This window comes from Fringilla coelebs, assembly GCF_963513975.1.
Source record: "Fringilla coelebs genome assembly, chromosome: 9".
Classification (NCBI taxonomy): domain Eukaryota; kingdom Metazoa; phylum Chordata; class Aves; order Passeriformes; family Fringillidae; genus Fringilla; species Fringilla coelebs.
The window spans coordinates 16,798,701-16,825,789 of NC_140067.1; the positions used below are offsets into that span (position 1 = coordinate 16,798,701).

Genomic DNA, 27,089 nt, shown 5'->3' on the forward strand with positions numbered 1-27,089 from the left:
CATTTTTAAGGCGATAAGAGCTGTGGATGAATTAAATTTGCACAAAGCAGATTATCCATTCCCTGAACTCCATTTCTGTCCTTTATCGTTTTCTCCATGATGCATAAATACTGCTCGTCTCTTGCATAATGCTCATCCTGTGCGCTGGGAGCAAATGCAGATAGCTGGGCTGCTGGGCTGCCTGGCATTGTGATCTTGTGTGTGCTGCTGCAGAGAGCCCCTAAGGAGCTGCATGTTGTGCTCTCAACATTTTAACAGACAGCACTTCCAGCAAAGAGGAGTTTTTGTTCTGAATGCTCCTTTGTTTTGAAGTACACGAGTATTCTGAGGATGTGGAACTGATGATGGAGTTCAGGTTCTGGTTTAATATTAGCTTTGACAGTACAGTGTTGTAAAAGAAAAGAATGTTAAATACTGCTCTGAATTCAAATCACTTTTGATTCAAAGGAGATGTGAACATTTTTATATCCTTAAAGACATTAGTAGCAATTTCATAATTATATACCTAGAGGTAGATGCAAATTTTATTCTACAATTACATGCTGAAAGATGCAGTGACAGTCTTTCTAAGCATGATTTAGGAGAGTAGTCAAGTAATATCTCGTACTACTCTGTAGAACAGGGATAAGATTTCTTCTTGATTATAAAATCCTTCAGAAGCGGAGGAGTTGCCTTTAGAAAAAAGGGTGGGTTGTTCTCATTTGGGGTGGTTTACTTTTAAGATGCTTGTGTCCCTATTGTGAATGATGTTTTGGCTACTTTACACTAGTGCTTTCAATAGAAAAAAATATTTAAAATCAAGGTGTGTCTTAATTTTTTAAACTCCATATTATCAAAAATTATTTTGTTTTAGGTTAAATTCTGACTAAAGCTGCATATATTTTATATATGAAAAGGCTGAAATGTTTGCATGAATTATCTGGTTTTAATTACAGGCAAAGCAATCCTACAATATTGCTAGACAAATTTTAATCTTCAGCTGAAATGCATATAGGATAATTTAGATGAACCTTCATCTTAAAGACTTCTGGTGGTGGCTTTGCTCCTAGAAATCTAGCCTATATAGATTTAGAAGGCTATAATAGAAGAGAAAAAATGCCAAAATAAGAGAGATGATATTGTGGGTTTTTCATTTACAGCCTGTCTTGTGTTTTCTTAGGCACAAGTTTATAAGGATTTTGTCTTAATATATTGGTATGTATTAATATGCAGAGTCATTGCTAGAAAAAGGATTAGATCCCTGGGGTGCCATTTTCAGCATACCTTTTGTGTGATTTTTAGAGACTTAAATAAAAATTATTTTTAGTATCTTTAGCAAGAATTCAGGAGAATTTTTGTATTTTACATACAAAAAATGTTTCCATGTATAGTAGTATCTCAGAACATGAGGCACTGAATGCCTACATTTTTTATATATTTTTTGCAAAACCTTTTTTCCAGTTGAAATATGAATACAGACATAAATGAAACCTATCGATTCTGGGTCTGTACAGTGTCTATAAATATCCCTTTTGTGTTCTACAAGTGCAATTGATTCAAAAGCTTTGTTGAAAACTGCTTTCCTCCCAGAGTACATCAGATGGAAAAAAAGGCATTCACTGCCTGAAAACTCCACATGACAATCACAGGGATAATTCTCCTGACATTATGCTGCATGCTATCTAAAGAGGCACTGTGACCTTACTGTGTACATTTAGGTATTTTGGCTTTGCCAATTTTGAAAACTAATATAATTTACTTTAATGTACTAAATCTTTTCTTTATAGAGCACAAATAAATACCTTATAATTAACAATACGCTTAAAAGCTGTTAGTACTCTAAATTTGAAGGTATCTTTTTGTAAATTTTGTACACTTTTAAAGGTCTCAGTGCACTGCTAGCTATAAATGAATTGAGCTTGAATAAACAAAAGTCTTACTATGGACATGGGGAAACAGAAGAGTTAAGTAACTTGCTTATGGCCATGTGATGTCATTGTAGATCCCATATTTTTTGTTCCAAACATAAAACCATGTATTTCCACTTAACATTTGCTATGTCACCAAAAAGTAGCCCTTCTAGAGTAAATCAGGACCCAAAGAAGTGCTTTCTGATTTCACATGATGTTAACTGAGTAGGCTGGCTTGATTTCTGTCCCCCTTCTTTCCTGTCAAAAGAAGAAACTGTTTGTTCCTTTTACAGCTGCATTTGACAAGGGTGATGACCGAAGACTTGGCAAAAAACCTGTATTCACCAGTTCTCAGGTAAACATTTATATCCAAACCTTTAAAACATTCAGATAATTGCAAACAAAACTATTTTCATTATTTGTTTAAATTTATACTTATTTTTCCATATTGTTTAATGGAACTTGTTTTTGAAAAATCTGTATTTTCTTGTATGCTGTTTCTGCAGAATGAGTAATGACTACTGGAAACATCTTAGGACTTAGACTGTGTTCTGCAACATTTTCAAACAGATAAGCTCAAATAAAAGGCAGGAATTTGTGTTCAGAACCTCACATTCCTCTCTTGCTACATAATGAAACTCATCTGTTTCCCAGAGCAAATGGTTTGCTACTGAGCTAATGAATCTCTGCTATTATTACAAGCCACCACAACACTGAGTCTGTTATACTCCATACTCTAAAAAATATTAGTGCCCTCAACAACTCTTCTATTGAAACTCACACTCAAAACTACATTATTAATTTGTAAAAAATCAATATGGGTTTCACATGATTTGACAATCTTGCATACATTGCAATGACACTGGTATCACAGAGATTCCCTTTCATGCACTTAATTCTCCATGTTTGAGTTCCTCTTTACCTGAGAGAATTAATATTGACATTTCTGTGTGGATACACTTTTTGGTAATGGTTAAAACCATCCTGTAAAATCATACATTATAAGTATGTTTTGTTTGGGTTTTTTTCTGACTCCATTTTTTTTCCTAGCTAAATAAAACTACATCTGTTGGTAGAAGGAATACTTCCTGGGCAGAACACGGCAAGAAAAATTCTTCCACTAATCAGGATAAAATGAAATCTGATGGATTAGGAGCATCTGGACATGCATCCACCAATAGAAACACTGTTAATAAGACTTCAAAGCATGAGGATGTAAAGGGCAAAGATGGCAAAAAATTAGTTTCCAAGATTACTAAGGATTCTAAACCTGGGGAAAAAGCTGCTTTGCCAAAGGCTAGAGCTGTTATAAAGACAAAAATAGAAAATAATGGAAATGTGAAGGCTGAAAGCATGCTTACCAAGCCAGATACAGAAAAGACATCATCTGCAAGTGGACAAAAAAATTCAGGAAGCAGCAAAGGACTAAGGAACCATGAAGGAAAAGTTGCAGGTGCCAGACCTAAAGTGCTGACAGTAACTTCAAGCATGCAGAACAAAACAAAGCCATTGAAAAAAACCACAGGGAAGGAATCTCCCTCCTTGGTGACTGTGGCAGCAACTTCCAGCAAGTCAGCAAATTCAAACACGGATATCCAGACTGCGGGTGAACAGACAGAGGAACCCAAAGAGGATAAATCGGTAGAGGAAGGGAAAAAACAGACTGGTAATTTTTTATAATTCTTTCTTTAAAGTCCTCTTCTGATTGGTCTCAGGCTGGTCATACACTGAAAACCAGCCAGGGAAGCTTTAAGGCAATCTACTATAAATTGATAAGAGTTACATTCTTCCCTGGTAAATGAGTATAAACTGACTTTTTGGTCAATTAATAGCCATCTAAAACAGTAAACATTTTACACCTTTAGCATGTATAATCTTCTCAATAACTGATCTTCATATATTAGATTTTTTTCGGAACTTATGTGCAGTGCATTTCCCTCTGTAATTGACTTTGAATTTACTCTACAGTAGTGAAAACAAAGGTATCTGTGAAAGTATCAAATGGAGTCACCAGCAAAAAAAAAAAGACTGAGCTTGAGGCTAATGCCACAACAAGCAGGTATGTAACAAAGCAATATGCTGCTTCATAGATATGTGTATGAGTGTATGAGTTTGGGAAGAAATGTTTCAGGTGAACTGTTAAGCTTACTATTAGATATTCTCTTTACTCTGAGAATGGTTGTCTGTAGGATGTTATTCGCAAAACAATTTGAGTTGGCAGCATTGCTGTAAAGATAAAACTAGTTTGGCTTTTGTGCTGCACTGTTGCATGTTAATAATTTTTAAATTGTTATAGGTCATTCAGAATTCTGCATACTGGAACAGTTAATGACTACACAAGGTGTTGTAAACTTACCATTTCTGGAATACTTTAGATTTAGATTTAGATTAAACTGGACAGGAGGCAGCTGAAGTGACACTGTGTAATAGGTCATTATATACACATGTTTGTATATAAATTAAAAATATAGATATATATTTAATTTTTATTTTCAAAAAGTTTACTTTTTAGGTTGCATTTTCAATGTTTATATATGTGTGCACATTGAAACACATATATTTCTTGTTTAAATATAATTAAAAATTGCTAGATCTAAGCCTGGAAATAATGGATGCAATGATTTCTTTGCAGTCTGACAAAAAAACCAACAGGAAAAGGGTGTAATGATCAAAATGTACAAGCTGTTCCGAAGAAAAAAGGGAATGTGAGTATGAGTTCTACAGCACAGCAAAAGACTCAAAACACACCTACCAATTCTCCCAAGAACCAAGGTAAAGTTTCATACAGCGGTTAAATGATCTGCCACTATTACGCAAAGTTTTGAGATTTGTTTGGTTTTTTGCGCAAGTATTTGGAAAAATCTTCTGGAGAATTCTGGGGTTTTTCCATATTTCACTTTGGTGACAGTCCTAAACTGTAAAATGCAAATTAATGTGTCAGCTTCAAAATACTTAAAAGACAGTCTTCACTGCCAGTTGGTGTTTTCTTCTGCTTGTTTAATCTGCATTGCAGAGTCTTCCATTTGCTGATCCCCTGCACTTCTGCATTTGGTACCATTTGAACTGAGCTCAACCGAAATTCTGTAGGTCGAGCATCTGTAATCAGCCTCAAAGATCTGGACTGCAGACTGCTTTATGCCTCCCTAATTAGGTGTTTTCCTATCTCCCCCTCTCAGTAGTGCTATTTGTTTGGGTCTGATACTGGCCTCAAACAAATACTCAGTTTCAACAGATACTGATAGCAGGGGTAGGAAATGACGCTGTAGAACACAGAGAGGAAACACTTGTTTAGAAGGATGTAAGGTGTTACAGATGGACTTCAATATTCAAGTTTTATTATCTGAAATGCAGTGTGATGTAGAAGACACAGGTTCTGTCAATTTATCGTCATTAAAGATCTTGCAGTATTTTCTGACTGAGCAGGGACATCAACTCTGGTATTCTAATCACATTATAACTAATGTAATTATTTTCTGCTTCTGTTCATTTCCTCTCCAATATAAATTGAATACAGTATTCATTCTTCCTGTGCTAAGCTGCTGTGTAGTGTTTTATATGCATTATTAGAGAGCTGCTGCTTTCTTCTTTAGGGATGACTGCTTCAGTTACAGGCTGAAGTGATTCCTGTATGTATATTCTGTGAACTGCTTTAAAGGTGCCAAGTCGGTATTTTTGTCCACTACTTGTTATTTCAAATTTTAATTCTTTAACAAGCCTTAAATTCCTTAATTACATTGAAAGTTGAGTAACTTGTTTCCTAACATAAACAAACGTTAACATAAAATTGGTTAATATACTGTGACTGGCACATACAACATTTATAGTCTTTTTTACTGTTTGTTAGGACCTCAGGGGGAATCACCAAATTCACTGAAATCAGGAATGTCTCCAAAACATAATGAAGAAAAAAATGTGTTACAAAACCTGGTTCAGACAACACTCCCAGAAAAACATTCTTCAGCTAAGAAGAAGAGTATTAAACAATCACAAACACCTGTAACAAAAGCCACTTCAAAAATAACACCTAAGACTCTGGCTCCATCAAAGAATGCTGAGATTACAAATAGTAAAGACCCAAAACAGAAATCAGCTGTATTAAAATCTCAGTCCTCTGCCCAAAAGCATTCGAGGAGTGATTCTCCTGTTATCCAGAAGAATATGCACACCTCTGAGCACACAGGTTCAGGACAGAAACTTGAGAAAAACATGGCTGATGCTGTGGCAGGTCAGCTTCATGACAATAATGAATGCTATTCTGCAAATGAATCTTTAAAACCTGCCACAGAAAGTAGCAGTGACAATAAATTGCTGGAGTCCTGTCAATCCAATAAACAAAAATTACCAGATTCTTCTGAAACTGTGCAATACAAAGAACAATCCGAATCTTCTCCTTCTCAAATTGCAGAAGAAACTATTTATAAACTGAATGTTTCAATAGAAAATGACATGGAAACAAGACAAATCTGTGGAGATCAGACTGGAATTAGAAAGATTGAAGATCCAGAGAAAGCTGATAATACAGCTGAATTTCACTGTCATGCACAGTCTTCCAATGATGGATATTCAGACTTTTCCAAGGAAACCAATCAAAAGGCTATTGTTTTAGGAGAACTGGTGAAAGAGTCAAAAGCAACAAAAGTCTGTAATGAACAGAGTGATAAAATAAACTCTGAAACAGGTCGTAACTATGGTGAAAGTGGTATGTCAAGTTTTTCCCAAGTAACCAATAAAGAGGATGAGACATCATCTTCTCAGATCCATGTGGAAGGATTTCTTACAGTTGATGAAGTGTGTGATACATCAGCCTTAAATGAATATAAATCAGTTACAACAGATTTAGACGATGCTTCAGAATGTTCCACAGAACAAATAACAGAAAAGTATTCACCTAATTACACAGAGCTTATAGAGCCTATGGAAATGCCAGAAAACCATGAAAATGCAGAAATTCCCTTTGTGGACCATTGGAGTACTGGTGCTGTAGATCCAAAAGAGAGCCCTGAATCAGATACTGGCAGTGCAACCACATCTTCTGATGATATAAAACCAAGATCAGAAGATTATGATGCCGGAGGCTCTCAGGATGATGAGGGATCCAATGAAAGAGGAATTTCTAAATGCAGTACTATGTTATGTCATGATTTTCTTGGAAGAAGCAGCAGTGACACAAGTACACCTGAGGAATTAAAAATTTATGATAGCAGCCTAAGAATAGAAGTGAAAATGAAAAAAGAGGGTTCTGATCTCTTTCGTGTTAATTCAACAAGTGATGATGAAATACCAAGAAAAATTTGGTCCCATCAGGAGAGTTCCCGGACCACGACTAGAGAAAGCAAAAATTCTACTTTTGGTAATGCTCAGTTTACTCAGGAAGCAGACCAAGTTTCTTCTTCTGCTGATGAAACAGAAGATGACAGATCTGAAGCAGAGAACATTGCAGAAAACTTTCCCCCATCAAATGTTCCTACTCAACAGTTCCAAGGAATTGATAATTTAGCTTTTGAGGATGCAACAGAAAATGATACTGCAAGTCAGGAGTTTTCTAAAACTAAAAATTTCAAACGATCTGTTTTACTGTCAGTAGATGAATGTGACGAATTAGGAGCCGACGATAAAGTGGAAACTCACACTTCACGTCAGCACTCAATAGATTCTCTTACTCCTTCAGAAGTATTTGACAGTGTTTCTCAAGAGCATCATGGAACTACATTTTATTCAAGATACTCATTGGAAACTGAAGAGGGATTCCTGGATGGCAAACAGCAAAAGGATAGAGACCATAGATTGGATAGAAGTGGAAGTTCTGACCTGCATCTTCACGGTACTGAAATCCCAGGAAAGGAGAATCAAGGTGCTTCAATGACTGAACAAAACTGCCCAGAGAAAGTATATTCAGCAGGTAGTCCACATGCAGGAGAAAACCAGCAAGTAAATACGAAGAATGAGGTGGCTAGTGAATTTCACCAGTGCAATAAGTACTTAGACAATGATGCAAAATCTCAAGAAAGACCATGTCATCTGGATCTTCAGCAGAGAGAAACTAATTCTGATGTGCAAAAGAGCAACTCTGCAAAACCTGTAGAACCGAGTAAAAATGAGATGCTGACTCAGGAAAATCAAGTGAGAGACAGTCAACCAGCAACTACTGAATGCGATAATACTGATTTACTTCCAGGTAATGTACAGAAATAGAAACATTCAGTCATTCAAAACCAAATTAATAGGGAAAGCTTTGGCAATTTGTCTGGGATTGAATCCTGAACTGAAATAATGTTGGCTGAAACAGTATTTAAATATTTTTAAGTATTTCACTTGGGTAGAGAAATGCTTGTCTGTTTGAAATATCCGTCAGTACCCTGCTGTTCAATGAGAAACTTGACTACAAGAAAAGAGATTTCCTGTAATCCTAAAAGAAAGATTGGATGCAGTTGTCTGTACTTCAGTTATTTTTGATCCAATCTAACATTGACAGCATCAGCTTTTGATGGAATCTTAGCATTTGTTTTGTCTGCTTGACAACATATAGTATGTCTGAATGGGATGTGCAATAACTAAAGTAATAACCTTAACTAAAGCGCACTGAACTGTTTACCTGAACAGCTATATGCATTATTGTTGTAATTTATTTATTTATATATTATATACAAATTTGGATCATTCTCCCACTGAATATAACTGAATATTTGCCATATATACCAGTGGGAGTAGGTTTGAACTCTGCTTTAGAGCTTATGAAATGTCTAAAATTCTAAATTTTACCAGTAAAAGCTTATTTCCTAAAGAGAGATTATACTTAGAACTGATGCTTATATACAAAAAAAGTTCTAACTTGTTTCATGTAGCTAGAAGAATATGTGTCTAGTTTTGTGTTCTGTCTTCTTTATATCAATACTCCAGTCTGTTTATCCCATCAAAAATATACAATAGTGTTGATTACAACTATTGTGTATTCAAGAGTAATGAAACACTGATGATGATCTATGTTCAGCCAGACCACAGAACAAGAAGACATTAAAAGTTGTACTATTTTTTTTAAGTTTGCTTGCCCTTGCCTGCAGCTGCCCTTGCATGTGCAGTGTAGAAATAAGCCTGTGGATAAACAATTTTGGTTTTAATTCTCTTCTAAGCTGACATAGCTTAAGTCACCATTCAGTAATCATTCTCTATTAATCCCCTCTATGCACCTCCTGGTCTAAATTTAATTTATGTAGTAAATGAGAAATTTCATGTGCATTAAGTGTATATTTACATTGTCATTTTCTGTATCAGAAACTTAATTATGGAGGTTATTGTTAATTACCAGTGGTGATTGCTGCTTTAGCTTAATTTATAAATCGTACTTTGTTTTTATATAGGAAATAAATGCCTCAAATTTTGTCAATTTTGTATAACCCTCCATCCCCCCTTTTTTAACCTGATTGGATTGTCCTTCCTGAATGAATTAAATTTTGCTCTACACAGCCCTGAGGGGAGGATCATCTACAATTTTTACATTGTACAGTATTGTGAATTATTTCAGGAGACATAGATGATTATGACACAATGGCACAAACCTGCATGTATGAACATCGGCCTTCAAAAACCCTTTCTCCTATATATGAGATGGATGTTGGAGAAGCAATTGAGCAGAGGATGGATTCAGAAACAGCAGATCTAGAGATGGATTTTGAAGATCAACAGTTTGCAGAACAGGACTGGACTCTACTCAGGCAATTGCTATCTGAGCAGGACTCACATATAGATTTCAAAAACTCTGTTCCTGAAGACCTTAACTTAGCACAATGTCTTATCAATCAGACACTGTTTCTGGCTCGAGATGGTTCGAATCCTCAGGGTACCTCACAAGTTGACACATTCAGTAGGTGGACTGAACTCATGTCTCCACTTGACGACTCCTCAGCAAGCATTACAGTGGCAAGCTTTTCATCTGAAGACTGTTCGTCCCCTCAAGGGGAATGGACAATTCTTGAACTGGAAACCCATCATTAAGGTTTCAGCTGTTTGCAACTGAACTCCAGCCCATTCCCCAAATCTATTTTTGATGAGTTGTTTCCATACCATAATGAAATACTGCATCAGTCAAGAACAAGCAATTCTTGATATTGAGGCAATCTTTCTGATAAAATGAGGTAAATATGTTAACTTATCATCTAGATTTAATCACAAGTACAATAATTTTTCAAGACTTAAACGTATGTCTTTTCTAAAAATGAACTTGAGCATGTATTTTCTAGAATTGTTAGAAAAATTAGATAACATGAAAGAAGAGTTTGGGTTTCTGCTCTTTCTTTTATCTTCTTTTTTGACATTTAATGTTCTCATTGATCAAAAATTTAAAGATGAATGCACTATCGTAGACTTATTCCTCTCCTTCTCCCCCCAATATGGTGACTTCATTTTACAACAATAAAGATTCGGAATGGTTGTGTCAAAAGGTGATGTGTGCCAACACTACTTTAAATGACAGAGAAACATATTCAAAGAAAATGTTTCAATCTGAATCTGCCTTGGACCTTGTTCATATGAGCAGCTTGTTTCATCTGTTTCTTCCAGATTTGATTTTTGTATTTTGGTTTGTTTTGTTTAGAAGTTTCCAATAAATTTTTTTAATTGACTTCTCTTCAAATATAAGACTTCACAGGGTCTGTGCTGTACGAAGACCACTGTTTCTTTCATGAAAATGCACATATTTAAGTAAATATTTTAAATGGCATAGTGCATGCATTCAAAGGAGTTGGTAGAATGTTGCTCCTGCTCCAAGAAACGGCATGTCTGATGTCTCCAAAAGTACACCTGAATCTGCAGTTGTGGTCAGTGTTACATCTGAAGTCTGATGTTAGCTAGAATTACCTTCAGGCATTAATTAATTACACTTGCACGTTCTCATGCTGAAGTATAGCAAGATTCTCAGGAAATTGGTTTTGTGTGTTTTCACAGATGCCACATTTTTGGGAGTGGTAATAGAATTATTGCATCTTTGTTATTATCTCTAGTGTAGCTTTTATAAATTGAGACTAAATGTCACAATAACCTTTCTTTTGACTCAGAATGAAATAGGATATACAGATAATTTTGCTGCTTTTGGCTCTTTGGGTGTGGATAGGACTGATCATCGTCTTTTCTGATTGACAAGGGAGGAAGGAGTGAGAAATTTCTTGTAATTCTTCCCTAGTGAGAACTCCTGAAACATACAGGGCTTTTTTCCCTGCAAAGGTTGGACCTGGACCCCCTTAAGATATCTGCATTATGGAAACAGTAGTACTTGTTTTTCACACAGCTTAAAATCTCAAAACGACGTGTTCTACCTCCTCTTAGTCATTAACAGAAGTGCCTTCAGGAGTGGGTGCCATATAGGAGTAAAAGGCTAACGAACATTCTGTTCTGGTTGGAACTATAGAAGTACACAACTTAAGCTGACTGTAACCACTGATAACGCAGTCAGTTCTGCAAGCTTTTGCACAATTCCAGCAGTGCACCTTAACTTGACAAACTTCATTTCTTTTTGTTCATAGTCAGAAACTCAGTTCTGTGGAAATATGAACTTGCCCTAGTGTATGATTAAAGAAGTTATGACTTTGGATTTCACAGAATAAAGATCTTTGAGGCAAAATAATTTATCTAGCAAGGCACTTTGTTGAATTTCTGATACATAAGTAAAAGTAATGTTTTATGAATGGAGGAAGAAATTTACCTTGTTCTTTAATGTCAAGGTAAGGGAAAAAAAGGAAAACCTTCCTTTCTCTTTATGTCAGTGGAAGATTCTAAACTTGTGGAAGGAAGATGTTCAGTCTCATCATAAAAATCTTTCATTTGCTCTTTTAGCAGCAGGATAAACAGTCTGAGATATTCAAACTATTATAAATGTAATACTCTGTATTTAACCCAGTCTTCATATTGAGGGAGTTAGAACCACCTTTAGAAGTGCAAAACATCAAGAAAACCTATTTTTCACCTTCAGTGTTTACAAGGTACATCAGTAAGTGATAATCTTTTGGATAAAACAGAGAACTATAGTACTGGCCAGAGTAAAAGATGAAGCTCAAGAGAAGCTCTTAGAGAAGACCAAGGAATAGTGTTTTTTAATGTCTGTGTAAAGCATTAAAGTAAAAGTTGTCTACCAAAAAGTTTAATCAGTTTTAAAATCCTGATGATATTCTGACAATGGGCATTCTCATGTTAAAACAAGATGAAGTGATGGAAAGGAAAAGTGACAGAAAGTGAAAGAAGGGATCTTTTTGTCTATTTTTCGCTTTGCCCATATTTTTAACTTTTTACTGAATTGATAACATGACACTGAAAATTGACACAAAATTTCAAGTGTATTGTATGAAATACAATCACATATAGGGTTTTTTAATTGTGGTTTTTGTCTTTGCATTTACTTTTTTTATTTGCTAATTTACTTTAAATTAGCTCCTCTCTTCAAGTCCTCAATGCTGTTGTTGCAATTGCTTTAACAGTTTTGCAGCAGCCCGCTGATTAGGATATGGTATTGTTCACTTGGTGCAGAGGTAGCCCTAGAATTCAGCTTCCCACAGCCAGATAGTGTCTGTAGGAGTAGCAGGAATAGAAAGTGGTATTGTTTTTAATTCGCGTTACTGGAGCGCCTGTGAGGCTTAATCAGACCAGCATCCCACTGGCTAGACATTGTACAAACAAAGAGCAAAAACAAAGACTGCCCACAGAGTGGTTAGAATCCAAGATAAGACAAAAGACAAAAAAAAAAAAGCACATGAATGGAAAAGTAAAATGAGAGTGTCAATATTTGTCTAGCTGATTAGCAATGGTTTCAGCACATCATCAGTTTAAATAGTCATTTTTTCTCCTGTATGCATTAGGAGAAGGGGAAACTTTAGGGTGAGATTTGAAGGCTGGATAACGAGGGAGCTGGAAGAATGTATATTCCTTACCAACCTTATGTGCTGCCTAAACTATTTGACCCTGACCTCATTCAGGGGAATGTTCAAGCTTTAAGCCAGGTGTAGGTAGCTCTTTGTTTAATAGTATCAGTCACCTGAGTTCTTTGGAGTCCTTCTCATACCTCCTGGCAGTGATTTTATCACTGTTTTTGCCTCTTCTCCAAAACAGGAGAGAATGGATTTGTTTGAAAGGTTTGTTTGAAAACTTGATAGAGAAACAAAGACAGTGCCATAGGCTCCAAGTGAATAGTGATTATGAGGTCCTAAAAGACCTCTAAAGCAAAGACAAGGTAGATAGATACATCTGAGGAAACAGTGAAGGGGTGTCAGTGAGGAAACTAAAAAAATGGCACAGTCAGAATACTATCCTTGCAGTAGTATTTGCAGTAAGAGCAGTGAAATTGCTTTGTCAGAGCCTGAGAAGACCAGGCTGCAGTTAACAAGTGCAAGGGACAGCTTCCCTGAGTTTGTACTGTGAATGGGCAAAGATGTCTGTATCCTACAGAGAGTAACGCCACATTTAGTAAACTATCAGTGAAATTTAAAGGAGAGGACTTGCCAATCAGTCTCAGATTATGACCCTGATTTGGCCTACCTTAAATGACATGTTATGAAAGTGAAAAATAAGGAAAGATGTTTTACCGGTATTAAGTTTAAAAAAAGACTAGACCTCCAAAAGTGGTATCTGTAGGCATAATTACTTTTTTTTCACTTGGAAAGTCAGAGTCTAATCTGGACTGGAGAAGCAGCTCTGCAGGGTTTTTACATACAGATAATAGCTAATATTTTATTTGTGGAGTAAGTCACCAACAGACATACTGCAGACAGAAGAGGGAAGGCCAGATACTTGGAACCATACAGGAAAGGTAGGAGGAGGAAGTTCTTCCAAATAATCTATTAGAATAATTTAGGGAAGCAAAGGAAATGAAAAGATGGAGGCAGGAGTCAAATGAGGATGAGAAGATTTAAGGAAAACTGCACCACTGCTTTCACTGAACATAGCGCACAAGGCAGATGAGTATAAAATATCAGTTTTAAGTTTGATTTGGAAAGTATTCCTAGGGGCTATGGTCAAAATGAGAGATTGGCCCACAGAGTCAAAGGCAACAGACAGCAGTTTGGTAGAGCCTGACAGAACTGCAGGAAGGAAACTGAGCCTAACCACTAAGAGAGAAACAACAGTTAAGAAAGGCAGATCAGTTAATAATATATTTTGGGTTGCTTTTTCAATGCATGAGATTATACCATGTTTATGTAGTGTAGCAAAAGAAATGCAGAGGCTGAGACATACAGTGAAGATCAGAACAGATAAGTAAGCATGAAATGAGATCAGCAGGCAGTCTGGACTGCTACAAACGATCAGATAAGTGCATAAAAAACCCAGACATCTGCTTTTGTGGTACAGGGGTAATGGAAAGGACACTTCATAAATTCTTACATTTTTCCCTTAGAAAAGCTTTCTCCAGAATCAAAGAATTACAGAAAAATCACAGCAATACAGGAAAATGTAGGCTTGAACTGACCTCTAAAGGTCTGTAGTCCAACCTCCTACTAAAAGCAGAGGTAACTTCAAAGTCAGATGGGGTACTTAGGGCCTCATCAACGTCCATAGCATATAAAATGATAATAAAGTCAGCAGGCAGAAACACAATGCTCATGGGAAATAGATATTTGAGATTAAACTATTCTCATTATAATAAAACTACTCTGTGTGTCATTGGAAAATATTAATAATTGAGTACAAGAAATATGGATAGCTTGCAATATTTTTAAGTTCTGGATGATATGTGACTGAACTGTACATGTTTAATAATCTTCTAACATACTTTTTATGATTTTTAATTATTTCAAAATTATACTCAATTTTTGAGCTGGCAAATTTTATTATTATTTTGGAAGAACTAGGGCTAGAGAACTTCCTATGTTTCTCCCAAAGACTGTCCCTAGGATGTGTTCCCCTAGCATTGTCTACCAGGGAATATGATTTAAAAAAAAAAAAATCACATACCTGTTTTAAGTACATACTGTAGGAGACTATTTTATATATATTTCAATATATATTATTGCCATCTGGAAAATAATAAGTAGCATGCTAATTCTACTTTGCTCCAGAAAACCTAAACCTTTGCATGAAGGAATTAAGAACTGCTCTTATGTTGTTAATCTGCTGCTGAGAACCAAGATATTTAGGAATTCATTATTTTGCTTTTACTGATGTCAAAAAAACCCTCCTGCTGACCTCAGCTGAATGAGATTCAGGACTTGTCTATAATAATGCATGTACTAGAAATGCTATTTTTCCAATATATATATTTCATTGTTTTCTAGTTCTGTTCTACTAATAAGATTGTACAATTGTAGGTATGACAAATTACAGCTAGAAATACTTCAATTTAGGAGTCATAATTGTATGCATTCTGTTAATATTTCGTGACTGGGGTGATTTAACATTTTTACATTGATGGATGACATTCTTGCCAGGACTACATAGGAACTGAGGACAAAAGATAAAATGAGAAGTATTGCAGCTTTATTACAACAGATGATTCTCTGGAAATGGACTTTTAGATCTGAATTCAAATATAATTAGAATCTTTCATCCTTTGCAGAAAACCCATATTGATTTTCATCTTTCTCTCTTGAATAAAAGCTATATGCATTTTTTTTTTAAATAAGCTTTACTGTTCGACTTTGTAAAAATGACAGCTCAAATGTCTTCTTTAGCTAATTTAAAACCTAGCTTCTTCCCATTGACAACTGCTGTGTGTTTAAAGAAGCTAAACCTGTAACAAAGAAAAGTGATTCATCTAAGAACTGGATATAAGCTGGGGAAAAATACTGAGTTTGGTAATTTTTTTAGAACTTTGTTTTTTTTTACATTTGATAACTAAAACCAGAAGAAGTTATACAGAGCAGGCATGCACACACACCTATTTCTTGCATTTGACCTTCCTTTCATACTTCTCTTTGCAATCTGCACTGTGCACTCCATTAAGCCACAGCTCTGCAAGCACAGAAGTGAATCCACAGCCACATCTGCAGACTGGCTTTCAGCTTAGCATTCTCTTTCCAGAGAGGGTATTGGAGCTGACAGCACTGTGCACACTTGTGTTTTTATACAGTACTCAACTTAATGAGGTTCTAATCCTGATGAACCATCTAGATGCAGTTAAAGTATGAAATAATTCATAATGGAATTCCATTAAATTCCTTCTCTGTTCTCCTTAAATGATTGCTCAGAAGACTGTCCAGTTAGAGAAATCAAAGTCTTAAGAACCTAAGTTTTTGCATTACATGCAACATAAGTTCTTTCTCTATTGCGCTGTAAAATATGAATACATGTCTTCAATAACTCAAAACTTAATATCTGGAGGTGCTGACTATAACTCAGTAACTAGATACATTTAACAAGGACACTGATGGTCAAAATAGGGTTTGTACACTTGGAGATCATGACTGTTAACTGGACTAGAGTGTGTATTCTGGTGAACCTGAACAGAAGTTCACATGCTCAAATTTGGGACTCAGCCTAATTACCCAGGTAGTTCATCATACTTTGCATTTATGCACTTGATGACAGCGACTACTCCTTCTCAGCTCCCACCTAAGTTAGTGTGAGTGCTATCAGATGCACGTTTATGAAGAGCACGTTATTTCTGTGTCTAGACAGAGAGACTAGTTACTGGAGTAAAAATTTTGGCCCGCGTACCTTAAATGTATAAAACATTTTTGAAACTGATCTCACTAACTTACTTTAACCTACAATATCCTCATCTATGCAATCCTTAATGTAGGAATTCTTGCAATTTTCCTACAGTTGTGCTTAATGAAATAATCTTCATTCTTCACTTCTTTTTTTAATAACCCTTTTTCAAGTGTGGCATGACATCCTGCCAGTAGAGTTATATCAGTATGCTTAAGATCAATACAGATAGGACAAACTCTGTGTACATGCCAGATTCAGTGTAGGTAGTGTAAAAGCTTTTTGTGACTTTCATAAAATGACATAATATCCACAAACAAGAAACTCACCTCTAAGTCAAACTTCCTGCCTATAACAAAATCTCCTCCTGTATCTGTAGAGAAAAAAAAAAACCAACAAAACATTCAGTCTCTATTTTTTGGATTATCATGTAACCAGGATTATCATGTATCTGGATTATCTAGTAACCAAGATTAATCCAATATATGTATAATGGGATGCATATGAAGAAAGGTTTGAGTCACTACCTGTAGTCCATGGCTTTATGGTCCTGGAATATTTTGACCATTCAATCCTGCGGAGGGAAGGGGAGGGTGTTAAGCTCTCAAACCAAATGCTTGCATGTTTCCCACCTGCTTGCTTTCCACACTTAGATAACGAGCTGGGGCCTAAGTAATTCTATTTTGAAATGAATTCTTGTCAACATAGTGTTCTGTTTCAAGAATATCTGTATGGTTGCATAGTCCCACAACCCTTCTTCCTCATGCTACATACTCAAGGTTCTTAGCTGATTTCTGTATGACAGAAAATAATAAATCCTATGTGTAAGTTAAATGCTGAGTCACTCTACTTCATTCAACTTATGGAATGCTGACATGAATTTTTGTTTGTGCTCTGTAAATGGCAAAAAAAAAATTACTTTCATTTTCCATCTTTATTGAACCTTCACTCCTTTTTCTCCTTTAAAGGAAAATATTGATTTTTCTTTGATTGTGTCACCAGAGAACAGGACAGTTGGTATGTCTTTGAAGATCGACAATCAGTTTTCATATAAAAATACATTGAGGAAGATACCTATGTAACAGTCCCACAAAATCAAACAATGGAGCTGATGTAGAACATATAGGATAGAGGCCAGGAGAACAGAGAAACACTAATTGGATTATAGATTTTGCCTTGTCATAAATTAGTTATTCACTCAAATGCTTATGCCATTATCTTTATCATAGGGGAGTTCTAATCACAAGATCTTTCTATTCTTGCCTAAGTGGGGTTCTGTACTCTGCTTCCAGGAAATATTTGATATGCTGCCAGACTCAGCCCTCTTCTGTCTCCCTCTTCTGCAACTTTACCTTTATGTGGAATGCACCATGTTGGTATGTGGGAAAGAAATGCTTCTGAGATTTAAAGCTAAGATTAGCCAAATGGCAGAAATGGTCACAGCAGAGATAACAGTAAGTAGGAAAATAATTTCAGCTCATCAGATAGCTTTCCTCAGAAGTCCCTTTTGGGAAAGGAAACTACTGTGAAGAAGAATGCTCTGAAGAACACACAATTTAGAAAAATCTATTTTCTTTGAGTCCGAGCTCTACTTAATTAGTGTTCTGACATTCAGGCTCAAAAAAAAAGAGAAAGCCAAGTCGTGAAATACTCAAATGGTCTTGCAGAACAAAGTTCTACCAGAATTGTCCCCTGGGCAGAGTCCCAGGGGCTCAGCATGTCCCACTGCCCCAGACTTGTACCAGACAAGCATTAGGCCAGGACAGCTCTCACACAGGAGACAGTGCAGGGTCCAGGGTCCATTCTGCTCAGAACTTTCTGTCTCAGAATGAGCCCTATTTTTATTTCAAAAACCAGCCACTGTCAAATGTACGTGACAAGCAGAAATACTTTCTGGTATGAATATTTGCCAACTGTAATTAACACACATAATTTACATGAGGAAATGTATACCAACTGGAGGCAAAATACTGATAGGAAGCATTTTCTGTTAAGATCTTGGTTTTTCTCATTGTCCCACACTTACCCATCATTCTACTTTGATGCTTCTCAAGTGATATTCTGAGTTTGGGGGTGTCCAACTTCATGCACAGTAAGTGGCTATCAGGGGAAAAAGGTAGCTATTATCAGGAGCCTAAATCCAATATTTGTATTTCTTTGTAATTACATTTTTAAAAATACATAAATGAGGTTAGTCTCTTCTATTTTAAAATGCCCTAAGAAGTGAGTAAAAAGCTTTTACTAAAATACCTGATTTTTGGTAAAAATAGCAGTTTCAGAAGACAGACTCATGCCTGGCTAAAGAGCAGAGCTGGGTACCAGTGCTTTTAATGGTTCAGCATCCCAGCTCTTCTTGACCATGTGGAAGTGTTATTTCCTCCTACATGATTAAAAAAGAAACTTCAACACACTCAGTATTTCTTTTTCACTGAAAGTGGTGCTGTCTCTTGTAAGAAATCATGCCTGATTTAGTGCACTACAACAGTCTCTCGCTTTTGCATTTTTGTCCAGCGAAACTTTTATGGTTATATAACTTCTATAGAAAATAACTTGGCCTGTTCTTACCCACAAACAGCTGCAGAACTGGCCACCCATTGCGAGCATTCCCTCGAGCCGCGGGTGCCGGTGCTGCGGGGCTCCTCCTGAGGGCTGAGGCGGAGGCTGAGGGGTGAGGGCTGAGACCGAGGCCTGAGGGCTCCTCCTGAGGACTGAGGGGAAGGCTGAGGGCTGAGACCTGAGACCGAGGCCTGAGGGGGAGGCTGAGGTGTGAGGGCTGAGGGCTCCTCCTGAGGGCTGAGACCGAGGCCTGAGGGGGAGGCTGAGGGCGGGCCCCGCTGCCTCCCCGGCTCCCGCTTTGCTTTGCCCCCTCCCGCCGGCGCCGCCCCAGGACCGGTTCGGGGCTGGCACAAAGGCTGAGGGGAACCTCCCGGCCCCCTCTCGCTACCGCCGGCGCTCCGCTGGATTTTAATGAGCTCTTTAATTTGTCACCCTGTGCTTCAAACATCTCACCTCGTTAACTGGCGGGAAGGAAATATTTGTCGTCTCTCTTTTCCCAAACTTTTCAGAAGAGACACCTCACTGCAGAGCTATTAAACCACTGAAAAAAATGACAGAAAGTTGCGGGCAGGAGCAGACAAGGTGGATAACGACGGTCATTATGAGCACAGCTCTGCAGGTAGGATAGCCCTTGTGAAGACCAGAATCTGACTCACTAGGAAAGGCTGAAAGAACTTCCTATATTATGTACATGGAAATATTTTATTCAATGGCAATGAATACAGTTTTTTCAGGATAAACCGGATATTAGTCTGAAGCTGTTTCTATTAGAATACTGGTTATTTTTGTGTGCAACTGTATTTTCTCCTAGCTACTTCCATATCTGTTTAGTATTCTTGCCACCTGCTATTCTGAGTTACACTGCTTTAGGATATTCTCCTGACTCATCGTTTTTGCACTGCACTGATGCCTCTTTCAGTTTGCTCTATAAATAATTCCATCAGAAATGTTGCTGATTTTTTTCTGAATTTCTCCCTAAATATTTTAATTTTTCCTATGCAGTATCAAATGGGGGTAGACAATTACCCTGTAAGTACATAACTCAGTTTAAAATACTGAGACTTACAGATATTAATATATATTTTTTATCTGTTAACATCAGAAGCCTTGACTCCGTTCCCAAGTAAAGTGAAAGGGTTTGTCAAGGAGCTGGTAATTAGCTTCTGCAGCTGAGGCCAATTTCATGCCAGCTGGCAAGAATTTAGAGGCAAGAGAGCTTTGATTCACAAGCAAGGATGTCTTATGCTAGCTTGGCTGCAAGGTTATCACCCCATCTCCACTGTGTAAATGCGTGAACCATATTGAAGTAATTCCTGAATCACCTCACTTTAAAGCCTATACTTACTTGCCAGCTCATTTTGGAGTTTATGGCCTGTTAACTGTGCGTGTTTGTGCCATAATATGGTGGGAGGTAATGGATGGCAGTGAGTTCATCAGCTACACCAGTATAGCTCACTCCTACCCCCAGCTCAAAACTACTGCTCTTAGTAAGGGCTCCTCATAAGCAAAGCAATGGAAGGAACTGAATACAAGTCCAAAATGGCTTTTTGTTATAGCCACAATACACAGAGTATCACCATACTATTTCAGAAAGCTTCAAGCATTCACCTAAACAGAATAACACCTTACTACAGAAGGCTTCAGGTATCAGCCCATACAGAGTAACATCACATTACTTCAGAAGGCTGCAAGCATCTGCCCTTCTTGTTCTTTATCCCAACCTTTTATCCCCTCCTGTTGATGCACTGCACCTCTGTTCCCTTTGGTGGTTGGTCAGTGCCCCTGGGCACTCCATGGCTCATTGCTGTCAGTGCTGCTCAGCTGCTGCTCACAGCTGTACCCACTGGGGATGAGGCTCAGCCACAGCCCCACTCCCAGTTACCACAAACTGTGTACCTACAGCTTTTCTGTATCAGTTTTGGTTATGAGCTATCATTTTCATATAGATGTTATTTATATTTGTACATTAAATAATTCAGCAGTGGCTTTGAAGCTGAGATTTTTTTTTTTAAATGTAGCTAAACCTTACAAGCAGTTGCCAGTGAGTGTACCTTTTCCAGACGATTGAAAGCATGACATTTCTCGTTAATGTCTCCTTCAATCCAGATTTTCTGTTGTACTCTTCCACTAAATCATGGCACTTCCCTATGTAAGCAGGCTGGCTGTGTTTTGAATGAGTAGGTTAAAGAACATGTTATTAGCTAAAAAGTCTCAGTGATTTAACCTTTAATATATGTGTGTTCGTGCAGCTTCTGTGGAACATACTGCAGAAACGCTTTTTTGCAGGCTGAAAAATACATCCAAACACATTCCATTCTGTAGATGATTATGCTGCACAGTGCAATGTTCTACTTTTCCTGTGTGGATTGCTTGCTGTCAAAAAGCTTTAAAGAAAATCATGTCCCATACAAAATTTCTGAATGATTTTCCAGCTGAGATGCTGACATCTGTGAAAATAATGCAGCCTAATTAACCAGAGTCACAGAAACACGCTACTGTATGATCCTCACTTCTGCAAATCCTCTCTTAGCACATCTTACCAAAACAGACTGTAAAAAAAACTTCTTTATGCATAATGCAAGAGTTTCCTAAGACAAACGGAACATACACATACATCATTATTATTCAGTGTTTGTAACTTCCAATCAAATACTTCAAAACTGATCATGTTTAACATTTTAGTACTTTTTAAAATGTTTAGTGAAATAAGAAATTTCGAACAACAGTGCAAAAGGTCTATCTATAGTGGTCCAGCTGATGCTTTAAGAATATTTCTAAGTTGTTGGCTGAAGACTTTTCAAAATAACCTTTTAAAATTTATTTAGGATCATGAAATTTCTACAGTTCTGCAGAGGCAACAACACCGAGTTCGATATTCAGAATCAGTGGAAACTGGATCTGTGATTTTTCCTCTTTCTGGTACTCTACTTTAAAGTTCTTGCTTTTAAATCGTAAAATCCAAAGAAGTATGGAGTCAAGTCATTTAGTTGTGGGCTATACTAAACTGAATAAAATCTACCATGTTGGGATGTCATGCAGTAGTGGAAGGAGTTGGACTATGATTGTATGTAAATCAGAGGATGAAACAGATAATGTTGGGGAGTAACCACTTTCATTGTAAATTTTTTTTTTTTGGACATGTTATAGAACAGCTACATGAGATTTGGTGATCATCAGCTGAACTGTTCAGTAAATTTGTGTTATAACTGAGCAAACAGGCTAAATGCCACAAGCATGTAAGCTGCCATCAAGGTCTTTAGTATACATGGCTGTAAATGTAAGAGCCATTGGCTTTCAACCTCCAAGTTGAATTTGCACAGCTAGTAGTGGCAGAGGAAGCAAGAAAAGGATTATTTGAGTGGATTTGATTAGGAAATAACTGAAACTGTAAACAGCAGTTTTTCCTTTTTAGAACAGAAGATGTTCTAGACATGTAGATACTTCCATTTTCCTGAACTCTAAGGACTAGCATACTTCTGTATACTCAGGTGTTAACCCTCCTAAACTTCAGCCCTAACTTTCCTTTTCAGAACAACTTAAGTTGACAGAGATTGAGTAAGTTCATTTTTCATGGCAGACAGTTCAGCTAACTTTTAAGATTTTACAACTGTTTCTTTCATTTAGAAACAGGACTTCCTGAGCTTTTCAGTCAGCCTTTGCATTTGCCCCAAATTCATTCCATTATAGCAGTTGCTTGTTCCTGAAGCATGTGCTCTCAAAGGCATTCAGATGTGTCTACTTTAAGTAGATGGAATAGCTGGTGGTTTTCTGAGGTTATGATAGAAAAATAACCTGAGATATTTGTAGTTTTATCTTAAAACTCTTAGTAATTGCTGACCAAATCTCCCTGTCAGAGATGTGGAAATTCATTCATGTTCTGTTCCATTGTGTTTCAAACTAATGGTTGCTTTAAGAATTGTGCTTTCCAGTTTGTGGTGAGAACTTAATCCCATTACTGCCATAACCTGTACACTTACAGCAGTTTCCTCAACAGGCATTGCATTTATTCTGTCAGACACTCAAGACTTGCTCAGCACAGGGGAAGAAGAGTTTTCCAAAAGAATTCAGAAGTTCATAAACATCCATCGGAACAGCTTCTTGGTTTTGTCAGCTGCTCTTCATGGACCAGAAGAATGGAGTGCCATGTTCAGGATTCAGAGAAGGTATGATTTCAACATCAAACTGAACTTTATATTGCTAAGAAGAAATGAAATAGCCGTCTTGGATTTGGAAATACTATTTTAGGAATAAATAGGACAAGAGACAATGGACAGAAACTGATGCACAGCAAGTTTCACCTGAACACAAGGAAGAACTTCACTGTGAGGATGACTGAGCACTGCAACAGATTGCCTACAGCAGCTGTAGAGTCTCTTTCACTGGAGATATTCCAGAACCATCTGGATGCAATCCTGTGCACTGTGCTCTGGGATGACCCTGCTTGAGCAGGGAGGTTGGAATTGACACACTATGGTTCTTTCCAACCTCACCCTTTGTAAATTATTTCAGGAATACACAAATTTTATTTTACTAATGCGCTCTAAAAAATTATTTAAAGCATTTGTTTATTAATAGCAAATAAAAAGAATACCAAGTGAATCAATCTTACATATCACAGGCAACAAAAGAGGATGTTCCTCAAAACATATCAAATAAGATTCCTTTCAATCATTTTAGGGCTAGTAGTATAACTATTTAATTTTTTTTTTTTCTAATTGGAAAATTAGACAATTTTCCTAGCTCTATAACCATATTTTATGGTTATTTTCAAAACAGAGCAGGCAAGTTTATGTAATGAGAAAAGCCTATATTGTAAAGTGCAGATTTTTTACCAGTTTTTAAAATGTTTACTTGGAGCAGTGTGTTATACTGTGCCAGAACAATTAAATGATCAATGTTATTTTACACCAAAAGTATCAAACTATATTAAAACTGGTTTGCTTAAAGTTTTATCTCCGATTTCTAATGAAGTTTGAAAACTTGCATATTTTAGTACATACCAGCTGACAACAGTGATCAGACGATGCTCCATGCTTGTAGTCAGAACTATTTTCTTAAAGGGACAGTAGCCCTAACTCCAGTTGATTGTCACTCTTGGCCTCAAAGTGACAATTCTACTGAAGTCTTTGATCTTTACCTCCTTAAGTAACTAGCACCAGTTCCAATAAATCCTGGGCATACTGCCAAATGCTGATGAATAAAGCGTGTATGAGATGAAATGTAAGAAATCTATTACCTGTTGGTGAAAATGTAGTAAATTTTCATGAGAGGTTTTGAAAGTTCAGCCACCATTCAGCAAGACCATGTTATTCAGGTGATGGCAATGCTAATTCTCAATCTACTTTGTGGTTATGAACAATGGATTTTGTGCACATGCTGATGACTAAAATGTGGTGTTTTGGAACTGTATTCCATTTGGCAAGTCAGTAATTTTATTTAAAATTAATTTTTCTTTTTCATTGCAAGCCATATCAAATTGATGTTGACAAAGGACAATTACATCCATCCATCCATCTATCTATCTATCTTATCTATCTATCTTTAAATGCACGTGCTTTTTTTATTACCTGCCAGCTTAAAGTTCTGCTACTGTTTGTAAATCACTGACTGAGCTTCTCTTGGTGGGGTTGAAACTTGTGCAATGTTCTTTGAAACTACAAGCCACCTGTTGGATTTGTTACAAAACAAAGCCCCTTAGTATTGTCAGGTTGTCTTCTATTACTGCTTCTTTCTGCTTATCTATGGTTTTGCTGCAATTGGGGAAGGATTACTTATTATTATGATTAACAAGAAAACTACAGGATTCTTGTTAACAACATGAACACTTTATGTAGAGTTATGTATAGCATGGGGGAAGTGGGAGAAAAGTAGTGTTTATCATCACAGCTTAAATGAGCATTCCACAAAAAACCTTAGTACATCTGTATGGTAAGTTTAAACACCTTGGAGGAAAGGCAAGACATGTTCAAATGACCAGTATTCTGTCCATACAACACTAAATTTAGACCTGCTGTTATTGGAAGCAAAACTATTTCTAGAAATAGATTTTCATGGATCTTAGGTAAGTACATGTAATTGTTTCTTTGCTGCCCTTTGTTCATTCATGCTTTGTTTAGCCCATTCTAATATGAGCAAAATTGCATCAATTTATTTCCCTAATCTCAAAATGTAAATCCGACCCTTATTCTTACATCACATTTTAGCAAAACTCACCAGGGAACTGAGTGCCTATGCTTAGAGAAGGCCAGTGCCTGTAACATTTATTTTTGCTAATTAGAAGCAAGGGCAGACAAGTTCAGATGAGATACCTTACCAGCAGGAGGTCTTAATGTGAATGACTCCAAGTCATCAGACAGATTGCAGGGAAGAACAGGTGGCGGGCACAAGGGGAGATCACAGGGGACTGTGCAACCGAGCAGCTGGGCACTTCATCTGCATTATTTAAATTCATTTTGGTTATTTAAAATTCCTCATTCTTTCTGAAGTCCCTCTCCTGTTTTAGCTCTACAACAGAAAACAGCAGCAAAGGTAACGTCATTGTTACAACACACTTAAGGGTGCAGTTCTTAGGGAGAGGCTCTGTGCTTGCCTAAGCTTTGATGTCTCTCCTCCATAATCTCACTGAATAACAACTCATGCTACTATTTTAAATCTTCAGATCCTCTTCTCAAGAATGAATGCATATTAATAACACTATTTATAGAAAGAATTCATTTTAGGTTAAAGTATTGAGTGAACAAGTCTTAACATGAAAGTAGTGGAATTATCCCATTATGTTAATCGTGTCTGGAATACAGGTTGTTTTATTTACAAAGATTTACTTCAAATTCTGAAGTATTTTTAGCAGTGTTTTAAGACAACTTGCTGTGCTCTTCCACAGCCATAAAAACAACCCAAATATTTTTTACTGCCACTGAAGAGAGTCTTCAGCAATATCACAGAAGAGGGTTTAGATCTCTCTGAATGTACACATGCTTAAGAAGTGCTGATTGATTGTTGAAGAGACCTAGATAAAGAAATGAGCCCTTCCAAATCCCACCTAAATAAGTAGTACAGAAATGGGACAGATGGCTTTACAAACAGCACGAATGCTGCACTTGCCTTTCAGAATAAAAGCAGCCTTCCCTGTAAGTAAAACTGCACACTAAAAAGCTGTTGACTTATGTGGGAATGCTGTTTGAGTTTTATGGCATAACAAATTAAATACATATTCTAAAGTAACCTTATTTATTTTGATGTGCAGATTCCTGGGCAGCAATTTACGTGTAATACCAGTTCATAATCCTGCTGAAACTGTTAAGTTAATGTTAACTATGGCTAAGGTAAGTCCAGTTGCATACACTTAAAAATATTAGTGCATTACTCAGGAAAAGCAAAGAACTATAAAATACTTCGTTTTCCTTACTGGAACTTTTTAGGTTGTACTCACCACAAGCCATTAATGCACTAAGGTAGGACTGATGCTCTGATGCATTAGCTGAGTCTTTAAACTACTGTTAAAGGTAACTTAATAGCTCTTAATAGCATCTAAGAAAAGAAATTAGATATCTGAGCTTCTTTGGCTCCTATTACCACTGTTAAGTCAGGATGTCTTCACTTACTGTTAACTCCTGTTGAAATACTATCACCTCTGAGTACAGCATTCCTGAACACCTACTTGAGAACACACAATTCAAATTTCACTGCTAAATAATTTTGCATTTCTACTACTGGTAAAATAAAATGTTGTATATTTTATTACCTAAAAGTCACTGTGTTCTATTCATATTATGTTTCTTTTCTCTAAGGTAACTTCCAAGCCACAAGCAGAAGATACTCGCTGCAAAATAGAAATTACAAAAGCCCAGATAATAGAAAAAAGTCCAGTTTGGAAGATGCTTCAGGAGTACCAATCGCACCATAATTAACTTAATACTTGGTTTTTTATTCATAAATAGAGTGGCTACATTTTAAAAAAAATATAGAATGTTCTTAAAAATATAGTTACATTTCAAAAGACTACATACAACATATCCATTTGGC

The 27,089-nt window shown here is 36.7% G+C and overlaps 2 protein-coding genes across 2 annotated transcripts in view; both read left to right on the forward strand.

Moving 5' to 3' along the window:
- BTBD8 (BTB domain containing 8) overlaps positions 1-9,878 on the forward strand; it is a gene marked incomplete at its 3' end in the record, with an annotated part of 30,779 nt that extends 20,901 nt beyond the window's left edge. Inside the window, exons 13-18 of the mRNA XM_084211012.1 lie at positions 2,183-2,244; positions 2,940-3,555; positions 3,858-3,948; positions 4,522-4,661; positions 5,734-8,064; positions 9,409-9,878. Coding sequence (XP_084067138.1) covers positions 2,183-2,244; positions 2,940-3,555; positions 3,858-3,948; positions 4,522-4,661; positions 5,734-8,064; positions 9,409-9,878 — 3,710 coding nt within the window. The remainder of the gene's footprint in view (positions 1-2,182; positions 2,245-2,939; positions 3,556-3,857; positions 3,949-4,521; positions 4,662-5,733; positions 8,065-9,408) is intronic.
- Positions 9,879-19,617: 9,739 nt separating this feature from the next.
- On the forward strand, positions 19,618-26,974 carry LOC311156781 (protein SPO16 homolog; the record flags this gene model as incomplete). The annotated part of the gene is made up of 5 exons (XM_084211013.1): positions 19,618-19,686; positions 21,893-21,986; positions 23,062-23,230; positions 26,311-26,389; positions 26,855-26,974. The coding sequence occupies 5 exons, from the start codon at positions 19,618-19,620 to the stop codon at positions 26,972-26,974; spliced, it is 531 nt and encodes a 176-aa protein (XP_084067139.1).
- Between the last annotated feature and the right edge of the window lie 115 nt (positions 26,975-27,089).